This window comes from Syngnathus floridae, chromosome 11 (genome assembly GCF_059516105.1).
Source record: "Syngnathus floridae isolate MCC-2025c chromosome 11, RoL_Sflo_1.0, whole genome shotgun sequence".
Lineage (NCBI taxonomy): Eukaryota > Metazoa > Chordata > Actinopteri > Syngnathiformes > Syngnathidae > Syngnathus > Syngnathus floridae.
This window is the reverse complement of record NC_142423.1, coordinates 4,411,588-4,430,752: the sequence shown is the minus strand read 5'-3', so window position 1 is coordinate 4,430,752 and position 19,165 is coordinate 4,411,588. Positions and strand designations below refer to the sequence as shown.

The window sequence follows — 19,165 nt, the reverse complement described above, 5'->3', positions numbered from 1 at the left end:
CTTGAATGGCTACCGGTAATGTCGCCAACCTCGTTGGTGACTGCAAGCATGCGACTTGGGCCTCTCGATCTCTTCTGACCTTTTCAAATACAGTGGTTGTATAATTTTTCAAACCAAGTACCACCTAGTTGGCTCTCCCAAGTAGCACCATCAGGATCAATATGAAAATACAGTAGCGTAGTAGGCCCAAGTATTCATCAAAAACAAGATAAGGTGTTGATTCCTTAAAATTAAGCCACTGTTAAAACTGTTGGAATTTGAAAATGAATTTGCCTCAGGTACAGATCACCAAAATTTACCTAATTAAATGCAAGCCATCCAAAAGACATCAAGCAAATTGACCAACAGGGGGAGACAGAATGGAAACCTGATGGGTCACTAAAACAACACTGCAATTTCTCTGATAAAAAAGAAAGAAAACTTACGACAATACATAACAAATTATGCTGTTAAATTAAACTATGTTTCAAATTTAGGAATTTACTTAAACTCAATTTTATTATACTGGTAACAGCGAGAACTAAAATTAACCATCTTCCACAAAATCACTTGATCTTATTTACTGCAGTGGCAGATTGTGTTTCCGGCAAATGACACAAACACATTTTTGTGTCATTTTAACAGTTGACATAACGACACCAGTGTCCTGCGGGCACAGAAGCTTCTACTTTAACCTTCAGTCAGCTTCAGATATTCTAATCCTGTTATTCAGTGCTCTGCCAGAGAAAAAAAAAAAATCTCATGGCGGTGTGTCTATGTGTGAGAGTATGAAATACAGTATGTGGCCGACAAAGCTTGTCGACGCATCATTTACCTGTCACTTCCTAAAGAGGACATCGTTTATAAATATCATCCAGTGGAGATGAGAGTCGGGGGGCTACAAAAGGCCACCCACCTTCTCCCCATTGTTCATTGGCATCGTTGTTGCTCTCACCTCCCAGCTGCTCAGCCATGGTAAGTCACACTGTGTGTGAGAGGCGACAGATTCTGCAGATTTTTACCCTGACAATTTAGCTGCATGACATTTTTTGGGCATTGATGATAAAATAGTAAAATTCAATATGTTCGCATCATTACTAATGCTAATATGTATTATTATTTATAGAATGTAATTCACTATATCCCAGTTAAAATAAAATCTTTATAACCCCAGTTTGTAAAAGTATCGGAGTATTTTCTATCATGGTGATAATAATGTGCCTTGAGATTGGCTGGAAGTTATTATATTTATCATCATTCCTTTTGGTTCACAGGCACCCAAAAAACCCAAGAAGAGGTCAGGAGACGGAGCCAACTCCAATGTGTTCTCCATGTTTGAGCAAGCCCAGATTCAAGAATTCAAGGAAGTGAGTTCAAACTTCTCAACTAACTCCGACATGATGATGGTTGAAAAGTTTTTTACTTTAGGCCATCGCTACTGATTTCTCAAAGATCAAAGTATACTGCAAGCATGTTAAGATGGGGGGGGGGGGGGGGGGGGGGGGGGCAGAGAGTTTTCCCAGCCAACGCGTAGCTCCTCCCCTGCCGTGTTTGGAGCACAAACACCTGTCGGCATTTCAGTCCATCCCAGCCTTAACAGCAGTTCCCTTCTGGTATGCGCTCGGCCATACATGCAGACGGGTGTCATCAGCGATTAAGTTGCACCTCGTGTGCTGCGTGCCGCGCTTAAGTCCTGTCCCCTGGCCTTTAGACACCAACCACCGTGGACCACAATGGAGATGTTTGTTGTGTTGAGTTTGTATCAACAATCATGTGTGCGCTCGGCAGGCATTCACCATCATGGACCAGAACAGAGACGGCTTCATCGACAAGAACGACCTGAGGGACACATTTGCAGCTCTCGGTGGGTTCTCATTCATTTTATTTGGTGACTGAAAAATGTCAGAGTATGAGTTTTTTTTTTTTAAAAACTAGGGTTGAACTGAGTTTTTTTTTTTTTTTTTACAAATGCCCTTTCTAGTATATTTTTCAATTCTACAAAAATGAATGTCTACTTAATGTCCTTATGTTTGCTTTTATAGGTCGCTTAAATGTGAAACAGGAAGAGATCGATGAGATGCTCAAAGAAGCTCCGGGCCCTATCAACTTTACCGTCTTTCTTACTATGTTTGGGGAGAAACTGAAAGGTAGCAATTAAAAAATAAATAAATAAGTGAACTTTTTTTTGCATGTCAAATTGACTAACTGCTGTGTGTGTGAAAAGGTGCTGATCCAGAAGAGACCATCCTCAACGCTTTCAAAGTGTTTGATCCCGAGGGCAAAGGAGTGCTGAGGAAGGACCAGTAAGTGCTGACAAACCTGTGTGCAAAAAAAATGAAAGTGCATTGCGTCATGTCTCGGCTGTCCACAGTGTGACACAGATGCTGACAACACAAGCCGATCGGTTCAGCCCTGAAGAGGTACGGCGACAACCTGCCGCTCCACATTGTGACCCGTTGAAGGAACATGATGCAAATGTGTTCTTTGCGTGCCTCAGATGGAGCAGATGTTTGCCGCCTTCCCTCCAGATGTGGCGGGCAATCTGGACTACAAGAACCTGGTGCACATTATAACACACGGCGAGGAGAAGGACCAGGAGTGAACGTCTTCTGAACGGAATGGACTGTGATTAGTTCATGCGGTGTCCATGCTGGTGTCGTAGTTTCTCTGCTGCGAGATAACGCGACAGGATCAAGACCAGAATGACACACAAATGGACTGATCCTCCGGCAACGACCTTTAACACGCATTTCCGATTAGTCGCATCCTTCTCTTCTTTTTGTTATTATTGTTTTCAATGAAAATATCCATCCGGCGGTTGCTTGTTTGTCAAATAAAAGTTGTCAGAGGAATCATTTCTCAATCTCTCTATTTGAATCAGAATAAAATATTTAGAAACGTTGGCTCATACTTTGGAAAACAATAAGCAATATTTTTTGCCAATTTTCCGACATGTTGCAGCCCATACCGGTACTGGAAGCATAATCAATTCACATTTGTATATTTTCTGCACTATCAATTTGAAAAAAAAAGAAATTGACAGACAAAATAACTTTAATCGATTACTAAAATAATTGTTAGTTGCAGCCCTTGCAGTTTTACAATCAAATGCCAGATATTGTGTCATTTCCTGCTCAATTATTGCCTTGCACATTGATGGAATGAGTTCAGGATCACAAGGGCACTCGCTACAAGTTTAACACCATGTTAGGTAGTGAATGTGTGTGAGGTAGCTCGATATTCTACAGAGATAAAGATGGAACCTTCATGCCCGCATTGATCGTGTGTGTCCATGTGTGTATGTTCATCACAGAGTAGGAGGATGTGTGTTTTGTGTGCTGGGATTCAAATGTTTGTCTCCTGACGCAGAGGGGCTTTGGCTAGACAAAGGCCTGTTGTTATTTTAGTACAGTGATGTGAGGAGGGTAGTTATACTAAGGGCACGGGTGCAAAGCTCACAGCGGGATGCCACCCAGGCACCCACTCAACCTTGTCACTCTTGCCTACCACACTAAAAACTGCATTTTAAAGGATTTTTTTTTTCCACCCTCGCTTGTTCTTTTTCTGTCTTCTGGCGTAGCATCAGAGCCACAAAACGGATGGGGTGGGCTCACTTCTACAATGCAAGGGCTAAGTGTTCGGAAGACCATACTAAATTTTGAAAATGATGCACCAAATTCTTCATTGTGTACAAATTATCTGTTGAATGTGTTCAGACTGAGTCAATATGGTAATTTAGGAATTATCATTTTATTTCTATAAATTAAGACACAAGAACTTTTACGACATTCATAGGAAATCACAATGTATCATGTTTAGTTGGGGGGAAATTTAGGGAATAAAAAAAAGTTGCTAAAAATGTGCTCGATTTGGCACGAACGCGAAGCACGTCCTAAACGTGCCACTAGATGGCGTTGTCTGCTATATGTTCAGCTAATGGGCGGCAGCGGGGCTGACAGGGGGGCTGGCTCCTGCTCTCCTGTTCGAGAGCTTCTCCTCCCGGGGGCAATCTGGCCATGAGTGCTGTTTGGGAGCGTGTTCGAAGGAGGACTTGAAAACTTCGCTGCGTTCGTCAAGCACATTTGAGCGAGCGGACGCTACGTCGGAGGAGAGACCAGCCCAAAATTGTGCTCGACGGAGGGGGAACGTTGCTGGGTTCTCAACAGCGTTGATTTCCGGCCAACATGGATGATTTAGGTAAATCTACTGCTACGTTGCAATACCATGCGGGGGTGCTTTTGCATCTTCGTGTACTCGCAGACGCGGTTTCGCAGGCTTGTTTGAGGCAAAACGTGAATATGTTTAAGTTTGTGTGGATGCAGTACGAGTTAACCAAGCTTAGAAAGGCCCCGTGTGGTCATTTAATTAAATGTTGCCTTCAGGTGCATTACGAAAAGTCCCCCAAATGTGCAGCCTAGAGTGGCCACTTAAAGGCCCTCTAACTTTTAATGCTTACAGCGATTCATTATGACATTTGATTAGAATATGTTGTTGAAGCACAAATGGGATGGCAAGAGTGGCATTTAAGGGCTACAAAAACAACCAGGCATTTTAAAGTCAATAATTAACCAGGCTGTCACAGCAGTGGTGCGTTTGCGTTTAAGCCCAGCTGGAGTTCAATCCTGGACTTAAAATACGGCCCTGCACATTTCCTTTTTAGTCAGCTACTTGCACCACATGTTAAGTCATTTCTATTTGGGCTCAACCACTAACTTGTGTGATCTTTCTCAAGTGTAAATATTTAAGTCAAATGCTCCCTTGTGTAAAATAAAATCTGTGCTATAATTAAAAATGAAAAGGAAAGCTCAGAGGTAAACTCATTAAGCTCATCACAGCATGTTGGGACCTCTTTTTTTGTGGCAATGTAATCAAGACTGAGCTGTTAAGTTTAGAATTCATTTTAAAAGGGATTTGCATTCAGCTTTCAAACTATCACTCTGATAATTTGGATCCACCCCTGCCCAAGAGCAGAACACTTTGACTATCCTGATAAGGCCACGCCTGTAGTTGCTAACGTGGCAACTTGACACTTTACAAAGAATATTAGTCATTCTATATCTAGTCAATGTTTATGGATAGCGCCTCGGTTTACACAGCTCTCCTTGACGTGGCTGCTTAAAAAAAGAAGTGTCTCGCAACCCAGAAAACTGTCAATGTCACACGGTTGGAGATAACATTGTGGTTTCGGGTGTGATCTCAAAACTTTCACATGTATCAAGCTTCGTGTTTCGTGTGTTTAGAATGATTCAAACAGCTCTTTGGGAGGTAAAATTGTTTATTCCACCAGCAGGATGAGAACGCCTTCATGTATTTTTAGCAGAGAAGAAGAGTCCCTCTTCTCAAGTGAGGAGCCAGCAGCAACCTGAAACCTTCCAGGCCTCCAGACACCTCTCTATGCTCTATGATCCCACCAGGCAGCTTTGCTTTCTGTTCATCTGCGAGCTGAGCAGGAGCACACGCTCCATTGTGGAATGCGGAGCCGTGGGAGCCAAGCAAAGTGTCAGGCCAACATGAAAGCATTGTGCCACAGCCAGAAATTAGAATTTGTGCTCCTTCTTGCGTTACCTACTCGCTTCAATTGATGGTTTCAAAGCTAGCTGAATTCGCAGCGAGCGGATTGAAAATTTTGGTGGTCGGCGTTTTCTCAAGAGTGGAACTGAAAACATGATTTGAATTGCTTTGTTGTTGACACAGATGTGTTGAATCTTCGCGCGATGCTGCGACATTTCTCAAGGCAAACTTGCGGTGACCTCGCTTCCTCACATTTTTTTTTCCCCTCCCCAAATTGTACTCAGACCGTGCACAAGACACGGGTGTCAAACGACCTCCTTTCTTTTAGTTTGACGAGCGCTACTTCTCATCTCTGTTACTTCTCATTGTGATTTGCCACAGTGTCATTTTGGTGGCAGCGTTTTGAAGTTAGGCAACTCCCCAGAGCCTCGTCAGCTCAGACGCTGCCGCAGCGTTGGAAATGTCACTCACATTGGGGTGTGGGCGACGTACTTCTTAAATGAGAACTGATGTAGCCTAGATACTCTTGAGTCTAAATTTAGGTTGAAACTTTGTTTACACCGATAGAAAAGCTGGAGAAGTGACATGTGGTTACTTGAGATTTCTTTTATTCATTTTTCGTCTTATTGACTGACGTCTTTTCATGCATTCATACATTTTCAATTTTGTCAATTTTTTCCCCCTTCACCTTTTACAATGCAAGTTATAATATCCACACCCGCTCGTTTTTAAAAGATTCTTCTTTTTAATTCATTTTTCAATATTTACTTTTCGCTGTCCCGTAACATTTTTAAAGCTTAATCTTATGTTTTAAATGCACTAAAAGCAATTAGTTATATAATTTTTTGCCATCAAATGGATGAATGTAACTTGTGAGTTTTTGTAGGAATCCTTCCTAGAGGGTTTTGTCCATCTGTTTAAGTTTAAAGTAAACCCGCTGAAGGGCTTTGAAGCATATGTCGGTCCACACGCGCATATGCTCTTCAGATCACAGTTAGCTGGTGTGGACAGGCGCTTTGACAAGCAATCTCAGTGAGCAGTGGCAGCTCCGCAGCCAGCCACGTCGTCTCACGTGAGTCCTCGGCACCTCCTGGTTTGATGCTGAGGCAAAAACCAGTCAAAAAATAAATAACCTTAAAGATAACGACATTACATTCCAAATCCTGATATCCTAAAATCTCTATCGCTGCTTCCTCATATTAATAAATTAAGAATAAATAAATAAGGGTCTCCCACTGAAACACTTGATGCATCTGGCAGGAAATTGTTTGCATAGATAACTCCTCATGGGTCAAAATCAATTTTTCCAATTTGTCATCTTGATTTCAGAGAGGATTTATGGCCACGGTGGTGTGCGGGTTGAGATAAGACGCTGCTCTTATATCAGAAAATGTTGGCAGTACGTTGGCACACCTTTGATGAATGCAAAGCATTAAAGGCCTTTGACTCAGAGGGAAAGATAAGGCTTACCTCCGCCAAATGGGGAAGGAAGGCAAAAGGTATTGTTTTCACGACTGTCAGTTATTGAATAGCATTTTATTGAAGGCTTGTTGATTGTCCATACAGGCAAATGTGTCCTACAGTATTGATTGAGATTTTTGAATACTTTGTGATCTCCTGGGTTCCAATCTAAATTGTTTTTGTCCTGTTCTTAGAATCTGGCAGTTGAAGATAAGTCAGCGCTGTATAGTTTAATAACCGTCCCATCGATGCATGGTGGAACTGACCATAGGCTCGTTTTTCATCAGAGTGATTTGCTTCTGCTTTGCAATAACTGTCCTCTGACTTCACTTCCCCATGTCTGTCCTTGTCCTCCTGGAGGGGACAGAGAGCAGCTTGTTTCTCAGCTTCTGACCTACTTTAGTGGAGGAAATACACAAGCAGACCCAACTGATTGGATGTCGGAGCATAAAAAAAAATATCAGGCCATCTATCCGCTCCCTTGTTCAATGCATCCGGAGAAGTGTTGTTGCATGAATGCTAAACAAATTGATTTAAAAAAAAACATATATTTTTCAGTTTTTATTACCACGTCCGAGTATGGAAAAAAACATTTCGAACAGAAGCCATTGTTTGTGGTCCAAACATACCATACAGCATAAATAGGGATTAAATATTTGGCACATTTTTTTGTCTAGTTTTGTATGTAACTCCTGTATTTACTGAAATACAAGATGGGAATTAATTATAGTGTGTTTTTAAAATGCCGTTTTTATTAAACTCCTAACTCAATAAGTTATCTGCCTCCAGTGCGGCGATGCCATTTATTGGCAGGAGCCAATTATTGATTTAAACCTCCCGTTTACTTATCGAGAGAAGCGACCTCAGACCCCCTGCCCTGCACGAGTCATTGGGCGGCTTGCCAGAGAGACGATGTGAAGGATAGTGTCAGAAGGAGAGTTATTGCATCGAGGGAGCGTCCATCAGTCTTCAAGACACATTATCATTTGAGTTTTGTATTTTATGGCAAATCAACAAACGTCACTCCCATGCTCCACCCACATGGAATTTATCAAATGCTAACATTTTACAAAGTAACCTGTGATTCTGTAGCTGCCTGTCCACTGTGACCATCTATGATCTACTTAAGAGGACGTCTTGTGTCTCCTGCAGGTTAAGGTCACATTGGGGAGGCTATTTTTAGCTCCTCTGTGTTTCATGTGTAAGCAGCGAGTCTCTTGTGCACTTTGTTGTTGTCTTTTTGTTGCACCTGTGAGGGGAAAAGAAGCGCTGCCATTCTCAGAGAGACCCTCGAGGGAGCATCAAGTGCACGGCTCTTAGATTGTTGTGGTCCAAGCCCTGGCGGCGCTATCCATTGCGTGTTATCACGCGGTACACCGACAGGCCTTCTCACTCACAAGGCAACATGAAAGCTTGTCATATCGCATTAAGCACTGGCTCGCTTTTGCTCAACACGCTTCTCGCGCTGCCTCTTGAAGCGATCTTGTTCAGTTGTTCACCACTCGTGCGTTCCCGTATGGACAACGAGCTGCGGCATGTCAGGAATTTCTCTCAGTGGTGTCAGAAATACAGAGAAGTGAGGGAATGACAGGAAGAAAAGAGTCTTTGGTTGAAAGCGAGCAGCACCCATTGGAGAGATTTGACATTCGAGCGGTTTTTCCTTTTAAATGTCATGACATTTAAAAAGTTGAGACTAAGCTATTGTTTTTTTTGGTTTGCCTTGAGCAAGAAAGGCAGCCGTACTTAAATGTCTCAGCGCAATCTTGACTTCAGATCACATCAGTCGAGGGCATTGATTTGTACACACTGCCTCGCTTCATGTCCTGCACTTAATATTTGCAATTATCCTTCATATTCAGTCTTTTGATCTTACTGTAGTCCGTCCGCCACAGCATTGTTCACAATGTACTCCTTATATGGTTTTTCTTTCCATACCCTCCTTGGCTGCAGACTACCCCCTCTTCCCTCCCGCCCTCTTTCTTTTTAAATCGTGTTGCTTTCATCCGCGCTCCTGCCGCCCAGATCTCGTCAGCCCCCTTTTTTATCTTCCCCTCACTTCCTCTTTCGCTTTCCTGTAATGAACCCCAGCACGAAGCAACGTCCGTGTAATTAAAATGCATACCATTCATCTCAGGAAGGGAGTCTCCTCAGTCTGCATCAACCCACATTTGAGCTTTGAGAGATGTGCATGGAGATACTTCCCAGTTTAGTTTCACTCATTGTCTCATGGCCAGATTTCATTGTGTGGAGCACGTTGTGACCCGCTGTGTCACTTCTTCGGTTTTGTAGAATGGAAGTGCTCAAATTGTAAAATGGTTTTACAAAAAAAAAAAAACTCCTTTTTTATCAGGTTATCTATTTTACATTTACAATTTTACTGCTAGCATTAGCACTGATTTCAAAGTATGTCATATATCTTATAAGTCTTGTTGGTTTGTCTTTAGTTTGATCGTAAAGTCAAAATTTGATTTCAGGTTAGAGATGTTTTTCCTCCCTTTACTGGAGGTTAATTTTTGGACACAGGAGACGTGTGTTTGTGGTATGTCCTCTTGGCAGAAGAAACGGCCACACCTCCGTGTTTGTGTAGTTTCTGGATGGGCCAGAGCACGCCAAACACGCAGCCACCGTTCACCAAACTCACACATGCTTCAAAACATCCTCATCTCGACTTCCAAACTGCTCCATTAGCTTTGTTTACAACATTATTTGCACCACTTGGTAAATAAGATGCATTAATATTACATCTGCCACCTACATTGTTCATTTAGGACAATTAAAATTGTGTGTAGCCTGGGGGTTAATGTTTTAGTGCTAAGTTAGTTCTGAGCTGAAAATTGTTTTCAATGACGGACGGGTAAAGCCAGTTCAGACGCAGAGCTAATTTGATGAGCATCCCCCTGTGTAAACCATCTGGACGAACATCTGTTGAGATCTTCAGCAGCTGCAGTTCAGCTTTGTTCTGACAGCAGCAAGAGTTGGGCCAAATCACACGAGGATTTTCCAATAAACAATGACTGCGTTGGCTTTTTGGCATTAACTGTTTGGTCCTTTTTAATGATACGTGTAATAAAATAAAATCAACATTGAATTGAATGGCTCAGGCACAGGAAAACCACACATGCACGTAGCCTACTTGTCTAAAACCAACATCTTGACTTCCCCTTGTATGAGGCAGTACACATTTATGTATATTGCTCCTGATGTGAGAGATAATTTTATTTTGTCCACCCTTTTTTTTGGCTTCAGCATTGTATGCACTTTTGTATATTCCACAACAAAACACTTTACACTGTGACTATCGGGGAATCTTTGCTGTGCGACCCGGGCTACTGGCATGTGAGCTATGCATGCTAATGCTAGATCTGCCACGGCTCAGCAGGACCACTGCTTTTACTGATGATACCGTGCTATTCTAAGCGTTGGTTTCCAGGTCGTCAGATGTTCCTAATGTTACAGTTTTGATCTTGCTGTTGTATTTAAAGACCAAATTTGATGCTGTAGCCAGTGAGGATTCCATAGAAGGTCACACAGCAATTGTTTAACTACAACGGAGTCATACCAGGAAGAGGGAGTGATACAGTGTTACAAGACTCCTGTCGGTCGTCTTTTTACATGCTTGTCGTGCTCACTCGAGGCAACTAGCTAAGTTGGTACCGGCATGTCGCTGCTGTGAGGTGAATGAAACCAAGATGCCCTTGCCATTAAATTGATCACCCCCAGACTCCAAGCAGATGAGGGTCAACGAATAACTCCAGTGGCTATGACAGTGTGAATGGTTCAAAGTATCATAATCTTTCTTGTGTGTTTCCTTAGATGCTTTGTTGGCAGACCTTGAGTCCACGACATCCCACATTTCCAAACGTCCACTCTTCCTGTCTGATGAGACGGGTTACACGCTCCCTGTTGGAAGTCAGCAAGACATCTGCTTTTCACCGCAAGGCCCACCCATTCCCTCTGAGAAAACTATCAACGGAGAACAGGAAACAGATGTAAATGCTCTTGTACGTCTCATCATATATAGCGAGATAAACTTAATTTATTAAATTTAATTTCGTTTAAATGGACAACAGACTAACTCACTTATGACTTCCTCGCTTTAGTCGAGAGATAACAGCAGCCCACCTCAACCCACCGGCGAAGAGGACCATGTGTACAGGTAAGACACTTTGTTGAGCTTTTGTTTTGAAAATATTATAAAGGGCTTTGCTCTCTGGTAACTAATATGCCGCATGTTGGATGTTTCTGCTTTATGTGCAGTTTTCCTAATAAGCAGAAGAGCAATGACACTTCACCTGCTATGAACCAGTCCTTTGACAGCAACCTGTCAGAGCTGGACCGCCTGCTGCTGGAACTCAATTCTGTCCAGCAGAGCACGCCCGCCTTCCCTGCTGAAGGTCATTACCTTTTTCCACTGAACAGCCTGTACTGACTTATTTGCAGTTTAGTGAAAGCATTCATCCTTTTTTGTTGTCACTAGAGGAGGCAGCTCCACCTCTGCCTGCCAGCGTTGTGATCCAAAGTATTCAGGAGAACGGAGAGTTGGAAAAGCCAAAACGCAGCGTGGCAGTTCGAGGAATAGAAGACGCACGACCAAGTGTGGAGAGCCTTCTGGATGAGCTAGAGAGCTCTGTGCCCTCACCCACGTGAGAGAAATGAATCTAGAATAACTTGGAACGTTGTTCTGACGAGTCGGCAATTGAATTTGAACCGTTCTTCTTTTAGTCCCGCTACCTTGTTGGTATCGGACGTGCAGATTGATGGACAAGAGGAAACACAATCACAGCAGCAGGCAAGAATGTCCGCGTCCTCTGCCACACGGGAGCTAGACGAGCTGATGGCCTCCTTGTCAGACTTCAAAGTCCAAAGCAATGTGAGCATTTTTTTGTTGTTGTTGAAACATTAACGGGATTGTAATTTGAAGTCTGAAAACTCTCGATACATTTCTAAATCGAATGGCTCCGAGTTAAAATGGAACGTTTTAACAACCAATCCTGTGAGACCCGACCTTCCATTCTCTTCATCTCAATGTATTTTTCCTGCTCTTTCTCTTTTCTCCATCACTGTGTATGTCTCTGTTTCTACGTATGTATGTGTTACCGCTAGTCTGGCTCTCAAGTGTCAATGAACCAGGAAGTGGTTGACCCCTCATATCCTGCCAGCTCACCAATCGTAACCCTCGACACTCAGCCCTCAATTCGTAACGTTGACTCTTCTGTGGATGTCGATCCCCTATCTAGTTCCACCACACCCTCTTGTACTCCTCTTCCACTGGAACTCCACATAGACGAAGACGGCTGTTCAACCCCAACCTTTACCGCTAGCTCCACTGTCACGGTTGTATCGTCTAAAAAACAAGGCGGTGGCATTGTCACCTCTGAAATTGCTCGTTTGGAGAGCTTGAGTGTTGCGAGTAGCCCAAAGCAACCCGTCGGAAGTGAAGTCGGTAGTCCATCAGTCACTGAAGACTCCACTAGTAAAGTCTCAAGTTTACTGGAATCCAATTCAAGTAGTTTCAATTCAGATCCCGCTCCTCGAAATCCCATACCAAGTACACTTAGTTTGGCCAGTCCTAATCCGAGTCTTAGCACTACCCCGAAAAATGATAGTCCGGCACCTGCACACCTTAGCCAAGATAGTATAGCCCAACAGGATCAATGTGCAGTCACACCAACAACTCCAGAATCATTGCCAATGTCTTCTAGCCTCGTAACCGGTCCAAAACTCTCAGGTCAGATTTCAAGTAGTGTTCCCAAGAGTCCGGTGTTAATTCCAAAGCTCGCATGTCCCTCTAGCACACAAACTGATTCACAGCCAGTAACACGTCCAAAGATTTCAAGTCCAGCAACAATTCGAAAGAGTGAAGGCATAACTCCAAAGAGTCCCGCTTTGGTCATCAAAAAGACCTACACGGTTGCAGACACGAGTATTAGTCCCAGACATTCACCGGTTTCACCTTCTGCAACTAGCCCGCCATCTTCCCCTCCAACCAAAAATGAAATCCTGAACTTAACATGGCCCTGCCGGGAGCCTGTGTTGGATAATGCCTTGGATCAACTTTTATCACCTGACTTCACTCAAGCGGATGAAAACCAAGCATTCGGGTCTCTGGAGTACAGAGCGTGGGACGAAGACTATGGCACATACCCAGATGTGAGCCAAGAGGGGACCCTGACACCCACGACCGAAGCCAGTTGGATTGATGAGTGTTTCACCCCCTCCACCTGCCCGGGGACACCGGATGCAACGCTGGATCTGCCGACACAGCAGCCATCTGCCATTGAGCGCTTATCAGCTTCTGGCCAAGTAGGAGACGCATCAAATCAGCTCCAAAAATAAGCTGCTGGCATGAAGCAGATGTGGCAACTGTAGAAAATATCCCACGGAGAGAGAAGTTGCTATGATTCGACACAAGTTGTAGAGTGTGTTTGGAATTGAGGTCATCGATATGCTGTGATGCATGGAGTGTCAGTGCATTCGAATTGCAAAAGGCTCTTAAGGGAGAGGTTTCATTGTGAAAGGTTGACGGAATTACTAATAGGATGACTGCATGCTCCTACTCGCCTGAGTCAACAATTTTGTCGGCTGTAGGACCCCGCCTGTGATGGTTACGCAACCAGCAGTGATGCAAACGTCAAGATTGAAACGTCTGTTCTGTGGAAGCAGAATTTTTTTTCCCCCCTTGAACCTAGGCCCGGCTTTGGCTTGCGCAAGCGCTTTATGATGGATCTGCGGTGTCTTGAGTCTCTGGCATGCCACGCCTGACTTATGGCTTTGTTTTGCTGTGACAGAAGAGAATGACTTTTTTGTCTGCAAGAAATTCAATTCAATGTGTGTGTGGTGCAAACGCATTTTGGATTTCGGAGTGTTTGAGACCCAACATGGAATTGGGAGCAACCTCCGCTATCGTCTACTCTCCAGCTCAAGTCGGTTATACGTCGCACAAAAGAGACCGCCAACGTGCATCCCATGTACAAGGACGGAGTAGTGCGGCGTAAAATGGGACCGGTTATCGTGAATAAGAGTCAGTCGCAAGATCGGCTCATTGAGGAGCTCCAGGGGAAACTGGGAATCGGCCGCCTGGAACGTCGGCGTAAACGGCAGCCGGACGACTGGCTGACGGAAGGCGTCATCGTGATGTCAAACCCGCAGCGAATACGTGAGGAAAGGGCCCTGCCGCCTGTGGATAAGGTAGACGTGAGAGACGCGTAGCCGCATGAAAACACCCACTTCAAATCTAAAATTGGTAAATCGTCTTCAAAAGTGGAAAATGTTGCTCTGTAACTTGTATACGTTTTTTTCGTGGCCACTTGTGAGTTTTCTCTATCACTTCTCTATTGTTGTGCTTTACTTTACTCCTTCTTTGCCGCATCCCCCCCTCCAGATCATCATCCCTCCTGAGTCTCCTGTCCCCCAGAGAAAAGTCCTCTCCCCTCTGAAGTCCCCGCCAGCCCCCAAAAAGATTCCCCCTGTAAAACAGACACCACCGCCACTACCGCTCCCTCCGCCCCCTCCGACGCCTCCGCGCCCCCGGGACCCTAGCCCAGCACTTCCCAAGGAGCCAATTCCTCCCCCAAGGGAGCCCACGCCACCCCCTGTGCAGCTTCCTCCGTCACCAAGCCCCCCACCCAAGCCCATTACACCACCTCCTCCCCCCAAGCTCTTTGTATCGGTGTACTGTCAGACTGACTATGACGCCGTCTTCCCACCTATGCAGGCACGGTTCTTTTTCTCTTTTCACTTCCTTCCTTTTTTTTCCTCATCCTAAAATCATTCAATTCGCTGACCCTGTAAGAGCCATCATGAATTTGATGGATCATTGCAACTGCAGTTCATACCGTTTGTATTTAGGGCAGCCACAGGGTTGTATGATCCTTAGGTCTGTTTTTGGCAGCGAGCTGGGAACGGATAACCTGAAACCCAGTCAGTCCAGGTTAGGAGTGGCGCTGACACCCAGGCTACAGAAACAGACTCCATTTTTCTAATTCGGATGTATGACAGCACCTCGGGTTGTGCGTTGTGACCAGAGTTTAAGTGCTTAGAGGCAAGTTGAGTGTTGGCCCTCCGGGCCATGTGCAGGAATGGTTGGCTTGCGGTGCAACTGAAACCTCGTCTGCCGTAAATAATGGACATTTAAAAAAAAAAAAAAAAAAATGGTCCTTCAGCGTTCACGAGATTTAATTTTTTTATTTGTCTTGACCATCAACACTGAACTGTCAATGCAACCAAGAAACCCAGGGAAAAAAAGCCTTTTTAACCCCTCGTACTAAATTTGGAAAATCTCTGTCAGATCCAGTCTCAGGGAAAGACGTCCCCAACCGGACCAGCCAAGCCCGCCAATAAACTGGACAACATGCTGGGGAGCCTGCAATCGGATCTGAACAGACTGGGAGTCCAGACTGTGGCTAAAGGCGTCTGTGGTGCCTGCAAGAAACCTATAGTTGGACAGGTGAGTCCATTATAGGACAAAAGTTAACAAATGTGCAGAACTTGCATAGGGTCAGTACCGACCCATTTGATGTAACTGTTGTAAATGTGAACAAGGTGAAAATAGGATTTTATTAGGCCCTCCAGTGCATCATAATCCTAAAATGCTTGAGGATGCAGATGAGAATTATTTCAAGTCGTTGTTGACACTCCACTGCACACGAAGAATCCTCAAAAGAAACACTGTTACCTTTGTAAATTGCCGTTTTCGCCGAATCGGGCGTACTCCCTTGCAGCTCTTTTTAATTTAATCCCTTGTGCGGGGTTAATCCCTCAGGTGGTGACTGCCATGGGAAGAACGTGGCACCCCGAGCACTTTGTGTGCACCCACTGCCAGGATGAGATAGGCTCCAGGAACTTCTTTGAGCGCGAGGGACAACCTTACTGCGAGAAAGACTACCACAGTCTCTTCTCACCGCGATGCCACTACTGCAACGGGCCCATACTGGATGTTAGTAGAACACATACATGTACACTCCCATACCATAATTTACTTGCGTATAAACTCCATTGATGAGAGGATGTTATTTAGTTATTTATTCATAGGCTAATGGAACATGGCTATCATTGAATGAGTGACTTTGTGTTTGGTGTAGACAGACCCACTCATATCTTTATTTCCATCATTACCACACACACACACACACACACTTGTGTGCACGCGCTGAAGGGGAAGTGGACGAGTGGACTTCAACCAGGGAATGTCCAACATGAGTCACTCCCAAGATTTTCCAATCCACCGCCTCAGAGCTCGTTTGACACATCCACGGTTGACTTTTCGCAAAAGCAACTGGCATGAATACATTGAGAGAATTATACATAACTGTATTGCTCAAGCTAATAATACCCGGTGCCAGAGATGAATCATTATGCTTTGATTCATATTTTTACCGTCTGCTTAGCAGTAGTCGAGCAATGGTACTTACACACACAATTACATACAAGTACACACACTATTATCTTTATAAAGGCATTTTTTTTTTGTTAAAGCTCTTCTATTGGAATGTGTTGTAGTGTGTACACACTAATGTAATTTGTGTAATCGTTCTTGAGTTGGATTTCCATTGATTTCTACATTCTTTTTTTCTGTTTGTCTTTTGTGTCCTTGCTCTCCCTAGTGGTGAGGTTATAAACTACATATTATTTATATTGTGTGTGAGTAATGTGTTTTATGAAACCTATGATGTATTTCAAATGATCCTGGCTGCCCAAAGTGACCATGATTATGGTTGTCGTCTCACAGAAAGTGGTGACTGCTTTGGACAAGACTTGGCATCCCGAGCACTTTTTCTGTGCCCAATGTGGAGCCTTCTTTGGACCAGAAGGTACTGGAGCACTCTGTGAATACCTCGCATGGGTAGATTCAGGTTGGACTTATCAATAAAACATGCAAGGGTGTCATTACGAATCATTGCTTCCGTGCAGGGTTTCACGAGAAGGATGGAAAGGCCTTCTGCAGGAAGGACTACTTTGACATGTTTGCTCCGAAATGTGGAGGCTGTGCCCGGGCCATTTTGGACAACTACATCTCAGCACTCAACTCACTCTGGCATCCCGAATGCTTTGTCTGCAGGGTGAGAGCGTCGACTCACTGCGTCTACTTGCAATTTACGAGGCATCAGGTTTGATTGCGCTGTGTGTGGTTCCGCAGGAGTGCTTCACGCCGTTCATAAACGGCAGCTTCTTCGACCACGACGGTCAGCCGTACTGCGAGGCGCACTACCACGAGCGGCGCGGCTCGCTGTGCTCGGGCTGCCTGAAGGCCATCACGGGCCGCTGCATCACAGCAATGGGCAAGAAATTTCACCCAGAACATTTTGCGTGTGCCTTCTGCCTCAAGCAGCTCAACAAGGGCACTTTCAAGGAGCAGAATGATAAGCCCTACTGCCACGGTTGCTTTATTAAACTTTTCAGCTAGACTGCGCACATTTCCTTGCTGGTCTAAAGGCACACGGTTTTTCCCGTACCACGTGCGCGGGTCTGCGACGGGGTCTGTCACTTTTGACACCTATTTTCTTGCCTGTCCCAAAACTCTCAGGCTTTTGCTTATGGTGTTTTATCAGCAAGCCCAAAGAGATTTTTTTTTAAGTATTAATCCTGTCAAGCAACAAAAGAACACAAATGATCTCTTCTGTGAATTTCTGTACAGTAGATTTGAAGCCACACACTCCGCCTCAGTCTTGAAGGTTTGAGTCAGCTGTTTGACTGAATGGAGCGCAGAAATCAGTTTAGGCATTGGTGTGGCCGATTCGTGTGAACAAACCTCCAAGCAGTTGTTGTCTTTGTGCTCTCCAAGCAGATCTCTTGATGAGACTCTCACAATTGTCACATAGTGAATTTTACAATGTAGTGTGGCTTTTATTTTTCTACTCTCCACTTACTGTACGTATATCGAAGAAAAAGATCAGATCTTGACTGGCTCCAGGTGCTTAGGTACCTTTTTACCATATCGGATCTTTCTATTCTGCCGTTCAAGTAGAAATAGGCACGCTTAGTGATGTTTGACTTTTGGTGCATTTTGTAAAAAAACAAAGTTGAGGGAAAAAAAAATGCAGATATTTTTAATCTGTATTCATGCACAATTTATGGAATTACAACTAATGGACAAATAATGCATCAGTTCATTTGTTCCTATTTTTACAATTGTGAATTTCTCACTGTATTGAATACAAAAAAAAAAGGTTTATGCTAGCGCATGCTACTGTCATTTACATCGTTTTATAAGCACTAATGGCCAGCTGGCTTCACAATCTGAATCGACGGTAAATTTATATCCTCTCGACCATTTGACAAAACTGTGTTTTGTTGATGTTTTGATGAAAATCTATATTTGTAAGTCACATTGCTGTGGCGAGAGCTGGCTCTACTGGCATGCAGGCTGGCGGTAGTCAAGCCTGTTCTCTGCCATGCGCACACTTTTACCAGCCTGTGGTAAACCACAAAACTCAATCTATGATGTTGCTTCAATTGCCAAATGGTAGCAGTTGTTTGTGAGACCCGCTTGCTTGTTTTTCCCCCTCATTGAGTATGCAAGGTGTTTGTTTCATATGTGTTTTCTTATTATAAGGTGGAGGATGCAACGTGCCAAATATGTCAATGCAATATGGTCGAATACACTGTGTGGTCTTTCCTGTGAGTTGAGCCTTTCTGGTGTGAATTCAAGGAGACTTTTGTCTGCTGTGCTGCATCAACTTTCTAAACGTGCACAAGCACACTGTAGTAGGAGATCAGCAAAGGAGAGAAATACGGGAAAGACCCTCTGAGCATTTGAGCTGGCGGTGACTGTACACATCCTGCTGATTTAAAAGTTCACAGCTTTTGGAATTGTGTGTTTTCTCTTAGCCTGTTTGCATACAAATACTAACAGAAATTGATTTTTATTTTTCCTCAAAGTTACCTCTTAGTTTCTGCCTGTCAAGGAAGACAAGCCTTCCTTTTTTAAGTGAGATAAAACAATATATCAGAGATTTTGTGATCTTTTGGAATTTTATTTTCAAAGGAGCTTTGGCTTGCTTGGGTGCTATGTAAGTTTATGAATACAAATTGACTGATCCAACCAATGCAAATAAAATCTGCTCTTTATTTCTGGCAAATTTTTGACTTTTGTCATGAATATTATGATTCTATGAGTCTCAATATCAAGCTGATAAATACAGTGGATTTTACACAAATGTCAGGCATACAAACATTCGGGGAAAAGATTGTCTACAAGTGCATATTTAGAAATACT

General features: G+C 43.8%; 2 protein-coding genes across 5 annotated transcripts; both read left to right on the top strand.

Annotated features, from left to right (window-relative positions):
- Positions 1-885: 885 nt before the first annotated feature.
- On the top strand, positions 886-2,834 carry myl2a (myosin, light chain 2a, regulatory, cardiac, slow). Its single transcript, XM_088389235.1, has 7 exons — positions 886-954; positions 1,254-1,346; positions 1,768-1,843; positions 2,022-2,126; positions 2,204-2,282; positions 2,351-2,399; positions 2,477-2,834. Exons 1-7 carry the CDS (start codon positions 952-954, stop codon positions 2,579-2,581), a joined length of 510 nt encoding a protein of 169 aa, XP_088245361.1. The 5' UTR covers positions 886-951; the 3' UTR covers positions 2,582-2,834.
- Positions 2,835-3,912: 1,078 nt separating this feature from the next.
- LOC148390419 (paxillin-like) lies at positions 3,913-19,028 on the top strand. 4 transcript variants are annotated; one of them, XM_088390041.1, is made up of 14 exons: positions 3,914-4,176; positions 10,765-10,952; positions 11,052-11,107; positions 11,209-11,345; positions 11,429-11,594; positions 11,674-11,821; positions 12,055-13,254; positions 13,870-14,139; positions 14,333-14,665; positions 15,239-15,397; positions 15,713-15,886; positions 16,679-16,760; positions 16,861-17,009; positions 17,087-19,028. In XM_088390041.1, the coding sequence occupies exons 1-14, from the start codon at positions 4,164-4,166 to the stop codon at positions 17,351-17,353; spliced, it is 3,342 nt and encodes a 1,113-aa protein (XP_088246167.1). In that variant the 5' UTR covers positions 3,914-4,163; the 3' UTR covers positions 17,354-19,028. The 4 variants fall into 4 exon arrangements, with proteins under 4 accessions (XP_088246168.1, XP_088246167.1, XP_088246166.1 ...); XM_088390040.1 differs by lacking the exons at positions 12,055-13,254; positions 13,870-14,139; positions 14,333-14,665 and having other exon boundaries at positions 3,919-4,176; positions 10,765-10,940; XM_088390039.1 differs by lacking the exons at positions 12,055-13,254; positions 13,870-14,139; positions 14,333-14,665 and having other exon boundaries at positions 3,919-4,176.
- Positions 19,029-19,165: the final 137 nt, after the last annotated feature.